This window comes from Oryctolagus cuniculus, chromosome 6 (assembly GCF_051225735.1).
Source record: "Oryctolagus cuniculus isolate XC-2025 breed Fujian yellow rabbit chromosome 6, ASM5122573v1, whole genome shotgun sequence".
Taxonomy (NCBI): domain Eukaryota; kingdom Metazoa; phylum Chordata; class Mammalia; order Lagomorpha; family Leporidae; genus Oryctolagus; species Oryctolagus cuniculus.
The window spans coordinates 10,156,123-10,179,744 of record NC_142872.1 but is presented as its reverse complement, the minus strand read 5'-3'; the positions used below and the strand labels follow the sequence as shown (position 1 = coordinate 10,179,744).

The window sequence follows — 23,622 nt, the reverse complement described above, 5'->3', positions numbered from 1 at the left end:
ATGCTGGAGAGGATGTGGGGAAAAAGGGACACTAACCCACTGTTGGTGGGAATGCAAACTGGTTAAGCCACTATGGAAGTCAGTCTGGAGATTCCTCAGAAACCTGAATATAACACTACCATTCAACCCAGCCATCCCACTCCTTGGAATTTACCCAAAGGAATTTAAATTGGCAAACAAAAAAGCGGTCTGCACATTAATGTTTATTGCAGCTCAATTCACAATAGCTAAGACCTGGAACCAACCCAAATACCCATCAACAGTAGACTGGATAAAGAAATTATGGGACATGTACTCTATAGAATACTATACAGCAGTCAAAAACAATGAAATCTGGTCATTTGCAACAAGATGTAGGAATCTGGAAAACATTATGCTGAGTGAATTAAGCCAGTCCCAAAGGGACAAATAGCATATGTTCTCCCTGATCAGCAACAACTAACTGAGCACCAAAGGGGAAAGCTGTTGAAGTGAAATGGACACTATGAGAAACAGTGACTTGATTAGCTTTTGTCCTGACTGTTGATGTACAATGTAATACTTTATCCATTTTTGTATTTTCTCTTTGTTTTGTTCTAGTACTATTGGTTGAACTCTGTAATTAACACACAATTATTCTTAGGTGTTTAAATTTTAACTGAAAAGTGATCCCTGTTAAATATAAGAGTGGGAATAAAAGAGGGAGGAGATGTACAATTTGGGACATGCTCAATCAGACTTGCCCCAAATGGTGGAGTTAGAAATGTGCCAGGGGATTCCCATTCAATCCCATCAAGGTGGCATGTACCAATGCCATCTCACTAGTCCAAGTGATCAATTTCAGTTCACAATTGATCACACTGATAGGTCTAAGAGTCAAAGGGATCACACAAACAAGTGTCTGCTAATACTAACTGATAGAATCAAAAAGGGAGAGAACGATCCATCATGGGAAGTGGGATACACAGCAGACTCATAGAATGGCAAATGTCCTAAATAGCACTCTGGCCTCAGAATCAGCCCTTAAGGCATTCGGATCTGGCTGAAGAGCCCATGAGAGTATTTTAGGCATGGAAAGCCAAGACACTCTGGCAAAAAAAACAAAAACAAAAACAAAAACAAAAACAAACCTAAATGAAAGATCTCTACGAATGAGATCCCAGTGGAAAGAACGGGCCATCAAAGAAGGAGGTACCTTTCTCTGAAGGGAGGAGAGAACTTCCACTTTGACTATGACCCTGTCTGAATAAGATCGAAGTTGGCGAACTCACAAGGCTTCCATAGCCTTGACAACTCATGACTAGAGCCTAGGGAGATTACTGACGCCATAAACAAGAGTGTCAAATTGTTAAGTCAACAACAGAGTCACTGTGTACTTACTCCTCATGTAGGATCTGTCTTTAATATGTTGTCCAATGTGAAGTAATGCTATAACTAGTACTGAAACAGTATTTTACACTTTGTGTTTCTGTGTGGGTGCAAACTGATGAAATCTTTCCTTAATATATACTGAATTGATCTTCTGTATATAAAGATAATTGAAAATGAATCTTGATGTGAATGGAATGGGAGAAGGAGTGGGAGATGGGAGGGGTGCGAGTGGGAGGGAAATTATGGGGGGGGGAGCCGTTGTATTCCATAAACTGTACTTTGAAAATTTATATTTACTAAATAAAAAAAGAAAAAAAAAAGAAATACATAGAAAAATAGGCTTAAAAAAAAGAATTTCTCTGATTTCACTGACAGGTTTCAGACATAACCCTCTAGCCATGGTGATACTTACCTAGAGGCTTTCTTAGCTAGATACAGTGTATCTTGTTTCTTTACATACACACAGTATTCTAATATATTATTTATTAGCATATAGCATTTTTTTCAACAACAGGAGATATGTGACTTAGCAGGAGGTAAGTTTTTTAGACTTACCTCCTTATAAGAAGCATTCTGGTCTCTGTTTTAATTAGATTCTGAGCAAAGAAGAACAAATTGTTAAAAACTGAACTGTTTAGAATTGTGAAACTGCAGTGTCTGATTTTCTCCAAATTTGAGTGTTTTAATGCTTCTCCTCTATTTTTATTATATTTTATGATTTGCTAGCTTGACAGTCATACTTGTGACATACGTATTTATGTGAATTTATAAGCTGCCTCTCCATGTTGTTTGTTTGTTTGTTATTACTCTTCTGAATTTTGTCATTTGAGGGTAAATAATACAATGTTGATTATATTGTGGCTACCAAAAAATGCAAGAAAAAAATAGTATCTAGGGGAAGGCATTTGGTGTAGCATTTGGAGGTCCCACATCCAATATCAGGTTACCTGGGTCCCAGTCCTGGTTTTGCTTCTAGTTCCAACTTCCTGCTCATGCATGCTGTGGGCAACAGTGGATGGCTCTAGTACTGGATTGCCACCCAAGGTGAGAGATTTAGATTTGTTCCCAGCTTCTGGTTTTGTCCTGGCTCAGCCCTGGCTGTTGCAGGTGTGTGGGGAGTGTACCAGTGGATGGGAGATCTCCAGTTTACTCTGTTTGCCCCTTCACTTTCTAAACAACTAGAATAAATAATAAATAGTGAAGAAAAATAGAAATTAGAAATAAAGAAATTATATGAGCTGGTTGGTATTAGAAGTTCTAACAGGCCGGAGCCGCGTCTCACTAGGCTAATCCTCCACCTTGCGGCACCAGCACACCGGGTTCTAGTCCCGGTCGGGGCGCCGGATTCTGTCCCGGTTGCCCCTCTTCCAGGCCAGCTCTCTGCTATGGCCCAGGAGTGCAGTGGAGGATGGCCCAAGTACTTGGGCCCTGCACCTGCGTGGGAGACCAGGAGAAGCACCTGGCTCCTGCCACCAGATCAGCACGGTGCGCCGGCCACAGTGTGCCAGCCACGGCAGCCATTGGAGGGTGAACCAACGGCAAAGGAAGACCTTTCTCTCTGTCTCTCTCTCTCACTGTCCACTCTGACTGTCAAAAAAATTAAAAAAGAAGTTCTAACAAACTTTATTATAAATGATTATATATTTAATTATACTCAAATAAGTTAGTTAAATTCTGAAGAATGTGTAATATATATGAATTCATAAATTCTTGAGAAGTGATAATGATTTGAGGATAGCTATCACTCAGAAACGCTTGTAATAAACACAGAAGGAAATAAGATTTTTAGTACTTTTTCCATAATTTGTTTAATCTGGGAAACCTGTCATTCAGTCCATCTTCAAACAGAACAGTTTACCTGTTATGTATGTCAGGATGATGACCATGGTTTTCATATGAATGAAAGGTTTTCTTTTCTACAAAATGAGCAGTGTTTTATTCAGCTCAATGCCACAAGTTTGCCTTCGTTGTCTTCTTTCTTTTCTTAAAATAGATTTGGAGGGGCCAGCGCCATGGCTCACTTGGCTAATCCTCCACCTGTGGTGCCGGAATCCCATATGGGCCCCGGGTTCTAGTCCTGGTTGCCCCTCTTCCAGTCCGGCTCTCTGCTGTGGCCCGGGAGGGCAGTGGAGGATGGCCCAAGGCTTGGGCGCCTGCACCCACATGGGAGACCGGGAGGAAGCGCCTGGCTCCTGGCTTCGGATCTGCCTAGCTCCGGCCGTAGTAGCCGTTTGAGGGGTGAACCAACAGAAGGAAGACCTTTCTTTCTGTCTCTCCCTCTCACTGTCTATAACTCTACCTGTCCAAAAAAAAAAAAAAAAAAAGGATAGATTTGGGGCCGGAGCTGTGGCACAGCGGAAAAATGCCCTAGCCTGAAGCGCCGGCATCCTATATGGGCGCTGGTTCTAGTCACGGCTGCTCCACTTCCACTCCAGATCTCCGCTGTGGCCTGGGAAAGCAGTAGAAGATGGCCCAAGTCCTTGGACCCCTGCACCCACGTGGGAGACCCAGAGGAAACTGCTAGCTCCTGTCTTCAAATCGGTGCAGGTCTGGCTGTTGTGTCCAATTGGGGAGTGAACCATCGGATGGAAGATCTCTCTATCTCTGCCTCTCCTCTCTCTGTGTAACTCTGACTTTCAAATAAATAAATAAATCTTTAAAAATTGGATTTGTTTACTTGAAAGAGTTACAGAGTGAGATGGAGATACAGAGGGAAGGAAGGAGGAAGGGAGGGAGAGAGAAAGAGAGCGAGTGAGAGAGAGATACCTTCCATCTAATGATTCACTCCCTGCATGCAGGAACCCAAGCACTTGGGCCATCCTCCACTGCCTTCCCGGGCCACAGTAGAGAGCTGGACTGGAAGAGGGGCAACCAGGACAGAATCCGGCACCCTGACCGGGACTAGAACCTGGTGTGCTGGCGCCGCAGGCGGAAGATTAGCCTAGTGAGCCACGGTGCCGGCTCATTAAATTTTTTTTACTAACAGTACAGCACAGTATTTCAACACATAAATATGGCATAAAGAGACCGAATCAGGAGACTACACTTTCCATTTCTTTATCTTTTCTTTGTATTTGACATCCTGACTGCTTGTCTCTTCCAGTTGTTTATATGCTGTATAACCCGTTATTGTGAACTGTCACCACCCCTATTGTGCTCTGGACCAGTAGAACTTGTTACTTCTGTTGACAACAAGTAACTTTTAAAAATGGTTTAATTTAATACAATTCAAGTGGAAACATTTAAAAAAATATAAGGCTGAAGCCCAAGAATGTTCATGTTAGTACTGTTTGTACTATCCCCAGTTCCCATCAATAACAGCATGGATAAATTTTGGCATGAGCTATAGAATACTCCACAATGATTAAAAACTGAACCACACATAATAGCATGTATGAAACATAGAAATAATACTTTTGGGGCCTGTGCTGTGGCGCAACGGGTTAATGCCCTGACCTGAAGTGCCGGCATCCCATCTGGGCGCCAGTTCTAGTCCCTGCTGCTCCTCTTGCAATCCAGCTTTCTGCTATGGCCTGGGATAGCAGTGGAGGATGGCTCAAGTTAACCCATGCAGGTGCAGGGGCCCAGGCACTTGGGCCATTCTCCCCTGCTTTCCCAAGCCATTGGCAGGGAGCTGGATTGGAAGAGGAGCCACAGGGACACAAACCAGTGCCCTTATAGTATGCTAGGCCACAGGCTGAGGCTTAGCCTATAATCAACAGTGCTGGCCTCTAGAAATAATACTTATACCCAGCTCTGCTAGATTTAGAAATGTTTTTTTCTGATTATTTGCTGATTAGCGACTTACCGTAACCTTGTAAGTTAATTTTTTCCTGTCTAGTATCAAGTGACCGTTAAATGATTATATTTCAAATAATGTCATATAGTTTCTACAGAATAAATTTGTATCAAAGTTCCTAACAGGTGGCTTCAAATGTAGCTATAAAACTGTAATTGAGTTCATTTTCAAAATTAATTTTACTTTGTTTATTTTCATTTATTTAAATTTCACAGAGAATATTGCTTAATTTTGTTTTACATATTGGTTTCTTTGAAGTACTTTTATTTTTCTCAGGGAAACAGGATAAAGGCAATTTTAGGTTAGGTCGCGGCAGGCTGGTGGTTTGTATATGCAATGTATTTGACAGTGGCCATGGCTGTTCCAGTCTAGGATTACTGCTCATGGAGAAACCAAATAACATGCAAGTATCAGATGTTAACAAAGCAAAGCATGGAACATGCCGGTCTCACACGGTCAGGGTGGACCTTAGCTGGCACCTGGGAAGATGGATGGTAGAGCTTCCTGCACGGACAGAAACTTCCCTCGGGGACAGCAGTGGCTTGCTGTGTGTGAAACTGTTTGTGCAAGCAGTGCTGTGCCCAGCATTGCCCTGGGAGTCTGCAGTCTTGTACGTGCCAAGCACACGATGTCTGCAGGGCCAGCTCCAGTTACGACCTTGGACACTGTGTCTGTGATGAGCTCCTCTGGTAGACACTTCCCACTTGTCACAATTCAGTGCTAGAGTGTGTAAGTGCATCCTGTGTGATTCCACTGGGAAAAGACGCTTGGAAGCTGCGTGTACTCTCCTCTGGGCTGTGTCGTGTGTCTTTTCTCTTTGCTGGTTTTTACCTTGAATCCTTTTGCTATAATAAATCTTAGCTATGAGATTTGACTGGATACCGAGTTCTGTGAGTTGTTGTGAACAACTGAACCTGTACGTGGTTGTGGGGAACCCCCAGAACACTGTGTAACAAACTCCCAAATGGCAACAGACATTTTATCATGTGTCAGTCAAGAGTTCAGTCGGGTGAGTTGGTCGTGTGGTGGTTTTCATCTAGTGGTTGGCTTAGATCAGAGCTTTGTGCACGTGTCTGACACTGTGGCAGGGGTGGATGGGAGATTTCCCTGGCCTGGGACTGTCCCTTGCATGTGACCTCTGCAGGGCTAGAGCCTGGAAATGCCAGTTAGGAAACAGATCACCTGCCTGCCTGACTCACACTTCTGGATGGCTTGTACTTCAATTGTAGCTCTAACTGGATAACAGATTCTCTGTATTACCACATTAAAAAAATTTTTTTTTTTATTTTGACAGGTATAGTTACAGTGAGAGAGACAGAGAGAAAGGTCTTCTTTCCGTTGGTTCACTCCCTAAATGGCCACTACAGCTGGCACTGCGCTGGCCTGAAGCCAGGAGCCAGGTGCTTCTCCTGGTCTCCCATGGGGTGCAGGGCCCAAGCACTTGGGCTGTCCTCCACTGCCCTCCTGGGCCACAGCAGAGAGCTGGACTGGAAGAGGAGCAACTGGGACTAGAACCCAGCTCCCATATGGGATGCCGGTGCCTCAGGCAGAGGATTAGTCAAGTGAGCCACAGCGCCAGCCCCCCACATATTTTATAAAGTTGTTAATTCCTTTCATTTTTCCTGAACCATGTTTTCCAGTTGTTAAGGAATTTTTCATTCTTTGAATAATTCTGTGTTCATGTTATTCATAGCTCCTGTGATTTTATTAACATGTGCTGTCCTCTCTTGGTGCTCTCATTTCTGAGAGAATTAATGTTTTTATCATATTCCCCTTAGAGAGTGTTCTAGTTGTTTTTTTACCTTAATCTTTTTCAGAGTCTTTTTTTTATTTGAAAATGAAAAACCTGACCTACATATAGTGGTACAGGCTCAGATGCACCATAATTCTTTTCCTGAAGCACTATGGAGGCATAAATTCTCTTTGCAGAAATATTATTGCTTTTTGAGACTAGGAATTATTATTAATATGGAAAAATTTCCAACATGTGATTAGAAATGTTTCTTGTTTGCTCACTGGCTTGTATCTTGTAAGAGTCCTTGGAACCTTCTTCACGAGTATGAAAAACCCTTGAATCTGGTTAGTGGCTAGAGCACATTTTAGCTTATAGTTTGATATTTTCACATTTGTGTTTGTTCAGGACACCTCAGTGGATGTAATGCCATCTGATTTGTGTCTATTTTTCTGTATTACTAAATCATGTTTTTGATACACTAAAGCATTATATAATTTTATTCCTTAAATGAATTTAAGGTAGTTTTAATATGTATTGTCAATGGTCGATGACAGAAACAAGAAAGTGAGGGTCAGGGGGAGTTCAGAGGCTTGAAAACAGAAGAACTAGAATGAGGAAGGAGGTTTTTTTTTTAATAATTTTTTTTTATTTGAAAGGCAGAGTTAGAGAAAAAACAGAGAGAAAGAGGGAGAGGGAGGTAGAGATCTCCCACTTGTTGGTTCACTCCCCGAATGGCCACAGTGGCAGGGGCTGGGCCAGACTGAAGCCAGGAGCCAGTAACAACAGCCTGGTCTCGAGTAGGTGTCAGAGGCCGAGTGCTTGGGTCATCTTCTGCTCCTTTCCCAGGCTCTTTGGCAGAGAGCTAAATGGGAAGTGCAAGAACTGGGGTCTCGAACTGGGACTCAGAAGGGTTGCCAGTATTGCAGGCAGCAGCTTAACCTGCTGCACAGCATTGGTTCTGGAAGGAGATCTTCTAACTCCAAATCTCACTGCCAGCCCTTACCTTATGCCTGTTCAGTCTTAGGAGCACCTATGTTTTCACCCTTGGTCCTGTGATTCGCATTTTTGATGTTGTTAGTTTTTGTTGTTGATCTTGATCAAGGCAGGCAGGATAGCAGGCACTTCACTTGCATTTGAGTTTGGAATATCTTGATACCCTTAGTTTTGCATTTGCTGAGTTGGAATGAACTAGAACTCTGACAGTCACAATGAGTCTCCTTTTGCTTTTCCTCATTGAAAATGCCCAGTCTACATGAGTAAATGCGAATAAATTACAGTCTTAATTTTTTAATTATTATTTTTTATTGTATTTGAAAGGTTAAGAGACACACACACATGCACACGGTGCGGGGGAGAGGGAGAGACATTCATCTGCTGGTTTACTCCCCAGCAGTTGAGGCTGGTCCAGGCTGAAGCCGTGAACCCAGAACTGCAACCACGTCTCCTACACGGGTGGCAGAGAACCAAGAACTTGAGCCATATGCTGCCTCCCAGGGTGTACATTAGCAGTTCTGGATTGTAAGTGCAGTAGCCAAGACTTGAACTGGACATTTCTGATAAGAGATGTTAGTGCTCCAGGCAAAGACTTAACCACTGCACCAAACAGTTTCCTGCAATTTTACGTTGTGTTTCTCCCACTGGAACTTGAGTTCTGCCTTAAATCACTTTTTTTAGTTCCTGCTCTTAGAAATTGGATCATGAAAGCTCCACTCACAGGCTGAGCTCTTGTTCCAAAGATAGGGTTGTGACGGTATCACTTGTCTTACTTTATCTGTTCACCGGATGGACAGACTGTGGCTACTAATAACCCCATCATTGGCACTACAGCACTGTGGTGTGTGGTGTTGGACACTTTTTGGGGGGGGGGGTAGCGGCACAGCCTGGGCTCATTCATATGTCCTCTTTTCTTTTCCACATTAGCAAATATTGTATTTGAGACTGCAGTTAGGACTCATGTGCTCTTTTTATTAGGGTATGCCATTTCCTTAGTGTTTTACTAAGTTGTTAATAAGGTGTAGACTTCCTGGGTTTTCTTCCATGTCTTCTGAACTCTCCCCTTTGAACGACTGAGAATTCAGAATTTCTTCCAAGTACCAGCTTTCCATCTGGAGTTTAGAGAAGCGACTAGTCTGTCAGTCATCCCACATAGGTGGTCAGTGAAGGCTGGCTATGAATGATATTTTCTAGGATGAGAATATAGAGTGAAAGAAGGGTATTTAAGATTGGGCCTTTGGGACTGACGCTGTGGCGCAGCAGGTTACTGGCCTGAAGTGCCGGCATCCCATATGGGTGCCATTTCGAGTCCCGGCTGCCCCACTTCCAATCCAGCTCTCTGCTATGGCCTGGGAAAGCAGTGGAGGATGGCCCGTCCTTGGGCACCTGTACCCATGTGGGAGACCCGGAGGAAGCTACTGGCTCCTGGCTGTTGTGGCCATCTGGAGAGTGAACCATCTGATGGAAGACCTCTCTTTCTGTCTCTAACTCTCTCTGTGACTGTCTTTCATATAAATAAATAAAATTTTTTTTGACAGGCAGAGTGGACAGTGAGAGAGAGAGACAGAGAGAAAGGTCTTCCTTTTGCCGTTGGTTCACCCTCCAATGGCCACTGTGGCTGGCGCGCTGCGGCCGGCACACTGCATTGATCTGAAGCCAGGAGCCAGGTTCTTCTCCTGGTCTCCCTTGTAGGTGCAGGGCCCAAGGACCTGGGCCATCCTCTACTGCACTCCTGGGCCACAGTAGAGAGCTGGACTGGAAGCGGAGCAACCAGGACAGAATCCGTCGCCCCGATTGGGACTAGAATCCGGTGTGCTGGTGCTGCAGGTGAAGGATTAGCCTGTTGAATTGCAGCGCCGGCCAAATAAATAAATCTTAAAAAAAAAAAAAAAAGATTGGGCCTTAAAGGCCTCTAGTATGTATATATTTATTAAAAAATTTATTTATTGGGCCTCGTGCTGTGGCATAGCTGGTAAAGCTACCTCCTCCAGTGCTGCCTTCCTGTATGGGCACTGGTTTGATCCTCGATTATCCACTTCCAATCCAGCTCTTTGCTGTGGCCTGGGAAATCAGCAGAATATAGCCCAAGTGCTTGGGCCCCTGTCCCTTGTGGGAGACCTGGAGGAAGCTCTTGGCTTTGGATCTGTGCAGCTCTGGCTGTTGTGGCCATCTGGGGAGTGAACCAGTGGATGGAAGACCTCTCTTTCGCTCTCTCTGTCCCTGCCTTTTTGTAACTAAGCTTTTCGAATAATTAAATAAATATTTAAAAATTATTTATGTTTTGAAAGAGCAAGAGAAACAGTAAGAGCAAGTGTGTGCATGCAGGAGTGAAACACCCCCGTCTGCTGGTTCACCTCCCAAATGCTCACAGTGTTGAACAGGCTGGGCACTCAGTCCAGGTCTCCCCTAGGGGTGACAGGACTCAAAACTTGAGCCATCACTGCTGCCTCCCAGGGTCTGCATTGGCAGGAAGCTGGAGTCAGAGTGGTACCTGGAATCAAAACCAGGAGTTCCAGTGTGGGGTGTTGAATGTCTTAACTGCTTGACTAAATTCCCTGATGATTAGGAGAAAAGGGTGAAACCACAAGGAAGACTGAGACTGTGTAGCCAGAGACGTAAAAGGGATCTTGTATGTGGGAAACAAGGGAAGAGTTGAACACACCAGTGAGATTAGTTAGAGTGAGATTGAAAGTATCCATCAGCCTTGGTGACAAGATGGTCATTGTTGCATTGTTGATTTTAGTAAGAGCTGTGTTAGTGGACAGCAGGGACAGAAACTAGGCCTGTGGCTAAGGGAAGGCAGATAGAATTGAAGAAATGAGTCCAGTTAGTATAGAAACCTATTTTGAGTAGTTTGGGAAGAAGTGAAAGGAGGCGGAAGCTGGATGGAATTGTGAGGTTTGCAGAAAGTGTTTTGCTTATTTTTTTTCCTGAACAGGAGAGACCTAATGCAGTAAGAAAACTGGTCGGAAGGATTTAATAGATTTAATAGAGTAGCAGAGAGGCAGGGAGTTTGCTCATAGTTGTATTTCTGAGACTGCAAATAAGAAGAGTGAAGCTGCTTTGAGCATTGTTTTATAAGGCTTTTTATGTCATATGTTTTTATTTATCTTGGATAAATATTTAAGAGTGGAGTTCCATGTGTTTTGTTTAACTTTGTAAGAAACTGCCAAGCACTTGTCTGAAGTGGTTATACCATTTTGCTTCCCTCATCAGTATGGCGTCAGCACTGTTCTGTATCCTTGCCGACTCTTGTCATTCTTTTCCGTTTTAGTCATTTTAATGGCAGTGTAGTGGTATCTCACTGTGTTTTTAATTTGCATTTACATTTCCCCTGTGATTAGTGATGCTGAACATCTTTTCATGGTTTATTTGCCAACTATATTTCTTCTTTAGTGAAGTGTCCTTTCCTGTTTTTTGGGGTAGGGGTTGTTTATTATTGAAATGCACGTTTTAAGTATTTTCTGCAGACAAGTTCTTTGTCAGATTCATGAGTATGTATCACAAATACTTTATCCTAATCTATGTATTGTCTTTGCATTTTTAGTGTTGATTTTGAAGAGCATAAGGTTTTGGTTTCAGTGAAATCCAGTTTATCTTTTTTTATGGTTTGTGTTTTGACAACATATTTTTATTAGCAGAGCCAGATTATTTTCTTGACTAAAAGTTTGTAGGTGTTTTTGGAAGTTTGTTGTCAGGAGAAGTTTGAGCTAAAGGCAGTTGTATGTTTATTCAATCACTAGTAACGTCTTGGTTATTCTGTTTGCTTCTACTGTTCTGTTAGTAGAGTTTACAATGCATCTTATTTATTAAGTATTAGTAACTTGACCCATTGGATCTTGCTGGGCTGCAGCTGTCTCTGAAGGCATCTCGTTTTATGAGATGACTGTATAATCAGGTACTGTAAGTTTCAGTGAGCCATATCATTTACTGATAGTGTTTAAACCTCTAATTGCTTACATTCTTTTGGAGGAGTAAATTATTCAGAGATGTCTTGCATAGTCACAATTGAGAGTAGGCTGTGAGCAGCAGTGTATGCACTGTAGTATTTCTTCCAACAGCTGTCACAGTTGGCAAAGGTAATGCTGGAAAAGCACTGTATTAAATTGGTCCAATGGACACAATTAATTCAGAGAAAAGAGCTGCTTGCATAGCAGGCATCCTTGGCATAGTAAGGCAGCTGGTCTGATTATGTGCCTCAGTTATAGGTCATGGTGGGAAAACTGCCTCTGTGAAGTGATGTCGACTGCGTTGTAGGAACAGATGGCTAAAAAGAGGCTCGACCTTCTGGTACCTTGCCATACTAATAATGATAGGAGTTTTTTTTTTTTTTTTTTTAAATCAGAGTTTTAAAAACAACCTAATGCAAATGAAGGAAATTTATGCAAATTTAGTCAGAGGCGAGCACTTATATTTCAGAGTGGGCATTTGGCCCAGTGTTAAGAAGCTTGTTAGGATGCCTGTGTCCTGCATCAGTCTGCCTGATTGGTTACTGCCCTGGCTACCAGAGGCAGTGGTGATGGCTCAAGTTACTGGGTTCCTGCCACCCACGTGGAGGCCTGGAGTGAGTTCCTTGCTCCTGGTTTCAGCCCAGCCCCGGTCTGGCTGCTGGAGGCATTTGAGGATTGAGCCACACTCAATGCTCAAATTGAGTGAATGGGTGTGTGCACACATGAACACTCTCTCTGCCTCTTAAATAAATAGAAACATATTTTAAAGACCTTTTTAATTGCATCTAGAAATTACTAATGAAATCTCACAACTGATAAAATTATTACATGAATATGAAGGCATGTTTTGGCGCTGTAGAATTTCACATTGAGCCCTCCCTGTATTTCTGCTGTGTTCTTCAACCTGCTCTTTAGTGAAATATACACACCTTAGAAAATATGTTTTACCTATACATTTATTTGACTTTTAATTTTAGAGAATGGATCACATAATTTGGGTACAAAAGTTGTGACATCAGAATTTTGTACTTTCTGATGGCTTTGATTTACATTCTGAGAACTGCATTTTGCCTAAAAGTATGGCCCACCTGGTTTCAAACCTTCATAGAAAGTTAAATGAATTAATTTAAAATTTAAGAACCTTTGAGATTATAAATTGTGAATTACAGAAGGGCACATGAAGTGTGTGGGACTTCCCTGTAGCTGCAGTAATGAAATGTGTGGGACAGGCCCTGTTGCATCATGTTTAGCAGCCCAGGCCTGTGTCAGACTGCCTGCCTTCATCCCTGTCTACAGCTGCTTGGGATTTCCTGTGGCAAGTGAGCTCTCTGCCCTGTTTCCTCATTTGCCAAGTGGTGGTGGCAGTCATCCGCATTCACTGGAAGGCTGGCTGCAAGATTCAGATGAGGCGGCACACGCAGTGCACTGAGAGAGCTCCTGGCATGCACGGATGCTAGTGTTACTTGTGGATTTCATATCAGAGGGTGTGTAGCTACTTCTGTGGGCTAGCTGAGATGTCCTTAGTAAGCATAAAATCATCACAGTGCACAAAATAGAGCATTACCTCTGAAATCAGAGGATTTTGAGTTTCAGTAGAAGCTGAATACAATTTCTCATTCTTTTTTGAAAAATTTCTTTTTTTTTAAATTTTATTTAAGGTATAGACATTTCATGCATTTCTTACATACAGATTTAGGAATGTAGTGATTCTTCCCGTCCTACCCTCCCTCCTACACATGCTCCCACCCTTCTTCCTACTTCTCTCCTATTCTCACTCTTAACTTTTACAGATATCTAGATTAACCCTACAGAGTAAAGAGTTCAACAAATAGTATGAAAAAATGAAGCACTGTTCCTCAGCAGTACAGATAAGGCCGTAAACAATCATCAAATCTCAAAAAGTCAATTACATTTCTATACATTACATTTTTGATACTCGGTTAGTTACCACAGATCAGGGAAAACATGTGATATTTGTCTTTTTGAGACTGGCTCATTTCACTAAGTTAAATGGTTTCCAGTTTCACCCATTTTGTTGCAGAAGAGAGGATTTTATTTATTTTTACTGCTAAGTAGTATTCCTTACTGTATATATGCCATAATTTCTTTATCTAGTCATAAGTTGATGTATATCTGAGTTGATTCCATATCCTAGCTATTGTGAATTGAGCTGTGATGAACAAGAGAGCACAGTTAACTCTTTCATATGCTGATTTCAAAAAATTGCAGTTCATGACAAGAGCCTTGGGTAATCACTGACGTCATAAAAAAAGAGTGTTAATTGTTAAAGGAACAACAGTAGCCAGTGTGCACTTGCTCCCAGGTAGGACCTCTGTCCCTATTGAATTGCAGTATGAGAATCGACTGCAAATTCTCTCCCCAAACTGTACTCTATATATTGTGGGCGGGCATGGGGGCAAATTGTTGAACTCTGTGATTAGCATAGAGATGGTCCTCTGTATATAAAGTCATACTAAAAATGATCCATAATGAAGAAGGAGATGGGAGAGGGAATGGGAGGTGGGAAGGGAACAGGGTGGGGGGCATGAGGGAAAGAACCACTGTATTCCTAAAGTTATATCTATGTAAAAATGCATTCATTAAAAAAAACAGTGTATATCATGATAGTGTAAATATCTACACTTGAATGTGAAAGCCATCACTGATCCTCCTTAGCCTTTTTGTCAAAACCTGGTTCTGAACTGAATGCCAGCCATCTAGAATAAGAGCCACTTTAAGTGGAAATCTGTCACATCACAACGTAACCCCTTGGGTCAAGTTTATTTGGATTTAGCACTGTACCTCATTTTTCACATAAAATTTCAGAGGGTAGATTGTTACCACAAATTTTAGGATAAATGATCTCTTAATTAAGTAGGTGGTTAATCCAAGTTTTGACATTGATCTTAAAGCTCTTGTTCTTTTTTCTTTTTTGAAAAACTGAGTTATGAGGGACCTTCAGTGTGCTGATTCATTCCCCAAATATCCACAACAACCTGGGCTGGGCCAGATTGAAGCCAGGTGTCAGGACCTCCATCTGGGTCACCCACGTGGTTGGCAGGGGCCCACGTACACACACGGTCTTTCACTGCTTTCTCCTGTGCATTAGCCGCAACAGGGTCAGGAAGAGGGAAAAGGAGAGTAACTCAGTTACTCTGTTATGGAATGTGGATTTTTTTTTTTTAATTAATTGAAAGTCAGAGTTACACAGAGAGGAGAGGTAGAGAGAGAGAGGTCTTCCATCCGATGGTTCACTCCCCATTTGGCTGCTACGGCCAGGAGCTGTGTCGACCCAAAGCCAGGAGCCAGGATCTTCTTCCAGGTCTACGCGGGTGCAGGAGCCCAAGGACTTGGGTCATCTTCTACTGCTTTCCCAGGTCATAGCAGAGAGTTGGATTGGAAGAGGAGCAGCCGGGACTAGAACCGGTGCCTATATGGGATGCCGACGCTTCAGGCCAAGGTGTCAATCTGCTGCGCCACAGCACCGGCCCCAGAATGTGAATGTCTTAACTGCTAGGTTGAGTGCCTGCTCCAGAGATTTTCAGCTGCATTTCCTGTAATTGCCATCCTTGATATGCCTCTACAAGGTTGGGTTCTTCTTTTAGCTATTCCCAAAACACCTGCAACTTAGTCTTATCTCAGGGACTTAACTATGTGCTATATTAATTATCCACTTATTTGCCTGTATTTCTTTCCAGACTGTGAGATGTTTTAGAAATGGATTTTCTGTTCTTTGTTTTGAATCTCCAGTGATTTAAACTCCTGCAAGGTAGATATTTCACTGACGTTTTCCAGTGCTCTATAACAGTAACTGCAGAGTACCCTGTGCTAAAATACTCGATGAACACTGTGAGCACTCTGATAATCTAGTTCAACTTTAGTTATACCAAATTCATGTACTGTGGAACTATTTTCCAATATTATTGATATGATTCCTAGGCATTGATTTCTGTTTTCTTTTTTTAATAGAAAAATTTTATTTAATAAATATATATTTCAAAAGGAGAAGTTTTGGATTGTAGCAGTTCTTCCCCCCATAACCACCCTCCCACCCACAAACCATCCCATCTCTTACTCCCTCTCCATCCCATTCTTCATTAAGATTCATTTTTGATTATCTTTATATACAGAAGATCGACACTATACTAAGTAAAGATTTCAACAGTTTCACCCTCACAGATGCAAAGTATAAAGTACTGTTTGAAGGCTAGTTTTACCGTTAATTCTCATAGTACAACACATTAAGGACAGAGGTCCTACATGGGGAGCAAGTGCACAGTGACTCCTGTTGTTGATTTAACAATTGACACTATTATTTATGACATCAGTGATCACCGAGGCTCTTGTCATGAGTTGCCAAGGCTATGGAAATCTCTTGAGTTCACAAACTCTGACCTTATTTAGACAAGGCCATAATCAAAGTGGAAGTTCTTTCCTCTCTTTAGAGAAAGGTACCTCCTTCTTTGATGGAGGTTCTTTCCACCAGGATCTCACTCACATAGATCTTTCATTTAGGTCATTTTTTGCCAGAGTGTCTTGGCTTTCCATGCCTGAAATACTCTCATGGGCTTTTTAGTGAGATCTGAATACCTTAAGGGATGATTCCAAGGCCAGAATGCACTTTAGAACGTTTATCATTCCGTGAATCTGCTGTGTGTCCCACTTCCCATGTTGGATGGTTCTTTCCTTTTTTAATTCTATTAATTATTATTAGCAGACACTGGTCTTATTTATGTGATCCCTTTGACACTTAATCCTATCTTTATTATCAGATATGAACTTAAACTGATCACTTTAACTAGTAAGATGGCATTGGTACCTGCCAGCTTAATGGGATTTGGAGTCCCACGGCAAGTTTTTAGCTTTACCCTTAGTGGTAAGTTCGAGGGAACATGTGCTGAACTGTCCATCTTCTCCCTCTCTTATTCCCACTCTTATTTTTAACTGGGATCAATTTTCAGTTGGATTCAAACACCTAAGAATAATTGTGTGTTAATTAAAGAGTTCAACCAATGGTATTAAGTAGAAAAAGAAAATACTAAAAAGAATAAAATAGTAAGCTGTTCCTGTACAGTCAGGACAAGGGCTGATCAAGTCATTGCTTCTCATAGCCTAGATATTGATTTCTAAAGAATAGTAGGACATTCATAATACTCCAGTGTTGCGCAATTTATATTTCTAAACTTCATATTAAGTAAAGTATAATGTTTCTTGAGGTAACCAACAAGAATGAAGAATTTAGCATTGTTATGGTTCCATGGGTAAGTTTTTATATTTTGTTTTAACATTGTGAATTAACATGTATTACTTGCACATTAAAACCCAGTTATTTGGTGCTGGTGTTGTGGTGTAGCAAGTAAATCCACTGCCTGTGACATCAGGCTCCCATGTGGATAGCAGCAGTTCATGTCCCTGCTGCTTCAATTATGATCCAGCTTCCTGCTTAGGGCCTGCAAAAAGCAGGGGAAGGTGGGCATCAATGTTGGAGACCTGGATGAAGCTCCTGGCTCCTGGCTCCTGGCTCCTGGCTCCGGCCTGGCCAAGACCTGGCCTTTGCAGACATTTGGGGAGTAAACCAGTAGGTGGAAGATCTCTTTCTCTCTATCTATCTCTTTCTCTCTCTAACTCTTTGAAATAAGTAAATATTCCTGGAAAACTCTGTTTATTTTAATTTTATTTGAAATGCAGAGAGACAAAAAGAGAGGCAGAGAGAAAGGTGGAAAGAGCACTTTCATCCACTGATTCATTCCCCAAATGCCCCCAGTAGTGAAAGCTGGGCTATGCAAAGCCAGGAGCTCAGAACTCAATCTAAGTCTCCCATGTGAGCAGCAGGGACCCAAGTACTTGAGCCATTACCTGTTGCCTCTCAGGGTGTGCATTAGCAGGAAGCTGAATCAGCAGTAGAGGAGAAGGGAATCCAACCAGTCACTCCAATGTAGGTTGTGAGTGTCCCGAATGGTAACCTGGCCACTTGAGAAATGCCTGTCCACCTGTACTTTTTTAAGGAGTACAGTATACCATTTCATAAATCAGTAGTTCAGGACAATCATACCAGGCAATCATTACTTTTACCTTTTGTGTGTGTGTGTGTTTGGGGCCTACGCCTCTCTTCCAGTTCTTTAAAAATATTGTACATTGTCATGAACCAGAGTCACTTCATCGTGCTTCAAAATACTATAACTTGTTCCATTCATTCTATGGATTTTATTTTTTCCCCAGAGAACTTTTATTTAAGGAATACAAATTTCATGCATTTCATAAACACAACTGTATAAACAGTGCTCCTCCTCCCTTCTACACTCTCATCTCTTTTCCTCCTTCCTCTCCTCTTCACATTCCCATTTTTTTTTACTAATTTTTGTGTTTATATTTTTCTCACAACTTCATTGTATTTCCTTATTAGTTCTAATAGTCCCTCTTTTTTTAAGATTGATTTATTTATTTGAAAGGCAGAGTTATATGGAGGCAGAGAATGAGAGAGAGAGACAAAGAGAGAGAGAGTGAGAGAGAGAGAGAGGTCTTTCCATCCTCTGGTTTACCCCCAAATGGCCACAATTGCTGGAGCTTGGCTGATCTGAAGCCAGGAGCCAGGAGCTTCCTCTGGGTCTCCCATGTGGGTACAGGGGCCCAAGGACTTGGGCCATCTTCTACTGTTTTCCCAGGCTATAACAGAGAGCTGGATTGGAAGTGGAGCAAATGGGACTTGAACTGGCACCCGTATGGGATGCTGGCACTGCAGGCAGTGACTTTACCTGCTGCACCACAGCACTAGCCCATCCAAAAATTATTTTGATTTCTCTTTTGATTTCTTCAATGACCTACTGTTTGCTCAGGAGCATGTTGTTCCATCTCCATGTGTTTGCATATGTTGTAGAAATTCTTGAGTTGATTTCCAGTTTCATTCCACTGTGGTCAGAGAAGGTCCATGGTATGATTTTGATTTTTTTTTTTAATTTGCTGAGATTTACTTTAGGGCCTAGTATGTGGTCTATCCTAGAGAAAATTCCATGCACTGGGGAGAAAAATGTGTATTCTGCAAAACTGTAGGATGAAAAGTTCTGTAGATATTCATTAGGTCCATTTGGTCTGTAGTGTCCATTATCTCTGTTGTTTCTTTTCTGATTTTCTGTCTGGTTGATCTGTCCATTTGCCAAAAGTGGGATATTGAAGTCCTTCATTACTATTGTATTGGAGTCTATATCTACCTTTATATCCATTAACATTTCTTTTAGATACCCAGGTGCCCTGTAGTTAAGTGCATACATGTTTACAGTAGGCACTTTCTGTTGAATTGATCCCTTAATCATTACATAGTGCCTTTCTTTTTCTGTTTTAACAGGTTTTGTGTTAAAGGCTATTTTGTCTGATATTAGGATGGCTACACCAGCCCTTTTTTGGTTTCTGTTAACATAGAATATCTTTCCATTGTTTCACTTTCAACTGCATTATCTTGGTTGGTGAGATGTGTTTCTTGTAGGCATTTTCCAAGGTCTTCTTTTTAATCCATCAGCCAGTCTGTATCTTTTAACTGAAGACTTGAGACCATTTACATTCAAGGTGAGTATTGAAAAGTAATGACTTGGCCCTGCCATGTTCCCATAAATATTCCTATTGTTTACTTTGGATTTCCTTTGTAGTTTTACTGGGAGATTTTCTGCCTTCACTTTCTTCCATAGCCATGACCATGATTCTGTGTTTCTATATGTAGCATCCGTAAACATCTTCTGTAAGGCTGGACGAATGGTGACAAATTCTTTCAATTTCTGTTTGTTGTGGAAGGTCTTTCTTTCCCTTCATTCATAAATGAGAGCTTTGCAGTGTACAGTATTCTGGGTTGACAATTTTTATCTTTTAAGACATGGAATATATGTCGCCATTCTCTCATAGCCTGTATGGTTTCTGATGAGAAGTCAGCTGTGAGTATAATTGGAGGTCCTCTGAAAGTAATCTGGTGTTTCTCTTGTGTACATTTTAGAATCTTTGCTTTATGTTTTACTGTGGAGAGTTTGACTATAGCGTTTTCACAGTCCTAGCACACAAGCTTACCACAGTCATGAGCACCCAGGCCCTTGTCAGTTCTTCCAGCCAGATTCAGGTTTCTCCTCTCCGCTGGTTGTGGGATGCATGGACACGGGCTGGCACAGCTGTTCCATATATCCAGAATGGCGTCTGCCTTCTCTTGGCTAGTTAAAGTACACCAGTGCTGGGTGGTTGGGGAGAAAGAAACGCCCCCCCCCCTTTTTTTCTCTGGGTTGGCAGGTTCACTGTCCTACACAGAGCTCCAAGCTGAACTCACTCCAGGCTCTTCCTGCAGCTTTACTGTCAGTTTCTTGGGCTACTGCAGTCTGATCTCTCTCCCTCCAAAGCTGGTGCTGGAGCTCTTGGCTGTTGGGATCCTTACTTGTGCACGTCCACACCCTCCAGGTAGGTTTACAGTGTCCCTGTAATTTGCCTGGAGTTTCCTCTGGAGTTTTCTCCCTAACTCTTCCCTGAGATTGCAGTCGCTCCATTTTTTTTGAACTATCTTCCCCTAGACTAGAGCAGAAAGCTCCATCCTTATTCTGCCATCTTGGAAACTCTTCTCTACTGTATTTTTTTTTTTATCTTTTATTTAATGAATATAAATTTCCAAAGTACGACTCATGGGTTACAATGGCTTTCCCCCCCATATCGTCCCTCCCACCCACAACCCTCCCCTTTCCCACTCCCTCTCCCCTTCCATTCACATCAAGATTCATTTTCGATTATCTTAATATACAGAAGATCAGCTTAGTATACCTTAAGTAAGGATTTCAACAGTTTGTTCCCACACAGAAACATAAAGTGAAAAATAATAGATGATTTTTTTTTAAATGATGATGAAATCAGATCAGACCTATTGTCATGTTTAATCCCAGTGAGAGTCAAGTTGGGAATTGATAATTTCTTTTTTTTTTTTACAGAAGATCAGTTTAGTGTACATTAAGTAAAGATTTCAATCGTTTGCACCCCCATAGAAACACAAAGTGAAATATACTGTTTGAGTACTCGTTATAGCATTAAGCCTCAGTGTACAGCACATTAAGGACACAGATCCTACATGAGGAGTAAGTGCACAGTGACTCCTGTTGTTGACTTTACAAATTGACACTCCTGTTTATGGCATCAATAATCTCCCTATGCACCAGTTATGAGTTTCCAAGGCTATGGAAGCCCCTTGAGTTCTCCGACTCTTATCTTGTTTAGACACGGTCATAGTCAAAGTGGAGGTTCTCTCCTCCCTTCAGAGAAAGGCACCTCCCTCTTTGAAGACCTGTTCTTTCCACTGGGATCTCACTCACAGAGATCTTTTTGCCAGAGTGCCTTGGCTTTCCATGCCTGAAATACTCTCATGGGCTTTTCAGCCAGATCCGAGTGCCTTTAGGGCTGATTCTGAGGCCAGAGTGCTATTTAGAACATCCGCCATTCTATGAGTCTGCTGAGTATCTCACTTCCCATGTTGGATCACTCTCCCCTTTATTTATTCTATCGGTTAGTGTTAGCAGATACTAGACTTGTTTATGTGCTCCCTTTGACTCTTAGTCCTTTCATTATGATCAATTGTGAACTGAAATTGATCACTTGGAATAGTGAGATGGCATTGGCACATGCCACCTTGATGGGATTGAATTGGAATCCCCTGGTATGTTTCCAACTCTACCAATTGGGGCAAGTCAGCCCGAGCATGCCCCAAATTATACATCTCTTCCCTCTCTTATTCCCACTTTTATGTTTAACAGGGATCACATTTCAGTTAATTTTCAACACTTAAGAATAACTGTGTGATAATTACAGAATTAAACCAGTCATATTAAGTAGAACAGACAAAAAAAAAATACTATGAGGGATAATATATTAAGTTGTCCATTAGCAGTCAGGGCTATGCTGATCAAGTCACCATTTCCCATAGTGTCCATTTCACTTCAGGAGGTTTCCTTTTTGGTGTTCAGTCAGTTGTCACCGATCAGGGAGAACATATGGTATTTGTCCCTTTGGGACTGGCTTACTTCACTCAGCATGATGTGTTCCAGATTCCTCCATTTTGTTGCAAATGACTGGATTTCGTTGTTTCTTACTGCGGTATAGTATTCTAAAGAATACATATCCCATAATTTCTTTATCCAGTCTACCATTGATGGGCATTTAGGTTGGTTCCAGGTCTTGGCTATTGTGAATTGTGCTGCAATAAACATTAGGGTGCAGACCGCTTTTTTCTTTATCAATTTAAACTCCTTTGGGTAAATTCCAAGGAGTGGGATGGATTCTCTACTGTATTTTAGTCACCAATATCTAGCCTCTTCCTTTACTCAGTCTACAGTAATCAATCTAAATCTGGATCAAATATAATAAATTATTTCTAGCTACCACATATGAGAGAAAACATGCAGTGTTTGCCTTTCCATGCCTGGCTAATTTCACTTAACATAATGATCTCCATTTCTATGCATTTTTCTGAAGCTGTCAGGATTTCAGTATTTTTTATGGCAGAAAAATACTCTGTTGTATGTATGTACCACATTTTCTGTATTCATCTGTTGATGGATAGCTAGGTTGATTCTTTATTCTGTATCTATATATTGTGGATGGTGGTGCAATGAACCTTTCTTCTTACATAGGGAAATGCATATCAAAACCACAATGAAGTGTCATCTCATTTACTTTTTGATAATAGAATGTCTATTGTCAAGAAGACAAAATAACCCATAAGATGTGGAGAAAAAGGAACCCTTCTACACTGTTGGTAGGAATGTAGAGTAGGGTAGCCCTTAGAGAGGACAGTGTGGAGGTCACTCAACTCTAAAGACAGATAAACTGTATGATCCAGCTATCCCACTTCTGGATATATATCCAAAGGAAATGTGCACAAGTTTTTGTAAAACATGAAATAGCTACATGTGTTATAAGTATATAAATACACAAATCTGTTAGTGCAGTGACAAGTGCATATTTCTCTCACATATTGGTGTTTCCAGAAAACTTTTATGAAGAAGCTTCTAGGTTTGATGAAACCAAAATGAAAATATTCATTGTACTCTCTGTGTTTCTCTCTTCCTTTCTCATCTGATAGCTGCAAACTGTATTTGCAGAAAAAGAGCCCTTATAAATTAAAAAAATATGAAGTTTAATCCTGAACTACACAATTCTGTCTCTTGTACTCATTACTAACTGAGGTGTAAATATTTATAAAGGTCCTTGCCCACCATTTTTAAGTGTCATTTTTGTCAGCTTTATTTATTTCCTATCTCTTCTCCATAGAAATATTTTAAAATAGTTTATTCCCTAAGACTAGTAGTGTTTGGTATTTATTCCCCTTTTAAAAGAAATATTGAGATTCTAAAAATATGAATTTCAAATAATACTGGTGGTCATTAGAAATAAATAATATTTTCAGATTATTAAAAAGATTTTAAAACATGTTATTTCTGAATGGTATGGACGTTAAAATACTTTGTTCTTTCAAGTAAGCAATTCCCCAAAATAAATTTATAATAGAGTACATTCCATGTCCAGTATATAATATTAAACTATAAGGTTACTTTTATTGCTTGAAGCAATTAATCAGTTAACGTAACGAAATTGTTTGGAGTTTCTTTTGCTGATTGCATTAGGGCAAGGTGATTGACATCAGTCAAGCTGTGTAACAATTCTGAAAAGTATAATTTTCATTGTTCAAGGAAATCACAAAACACAGTATTTACAGTAGGGAGCTTAAGATCTTTTTTTTTTTTGTATGTAAGTTGAATTGTGGCTTTTGATGGTTATTTCTTTTTTTTAAC

General features: G+C 41.1%; 1 protein-coding gene across 3 annotated transcripts in view; it reads left to right on the top strand.

Annotated features, from left to right (window-relative positions):
• Nucleotides 1–23,622, top strand: part of DTWD2 (DTW motif tRNA-uridine aminocarboxypropyltransferase 2) — a 156,776-nt gene that overhangs the window by 85,559 nt on the left and 47,595 nt on the right. Inside the window, exon 5 of one of the 3 annotated variants that reach the window (XM_089334836.1) lies at nt 6,444–6,553. The exons of the other annotated variants lie outside the window; for them this stretch is intronic. Coding sequence (XP_089190962.1) covers nt 6,444–6,449 — 6 coding nt within the window. The 3' untranslated portion in view covers nt 6,450–6,553. Of the gene's footprint in view, nt 1–6,443; nt 6,554–23,622 lie in introns of those variants that run through there. 3 annotated transcript variants of the gene reach the window in all.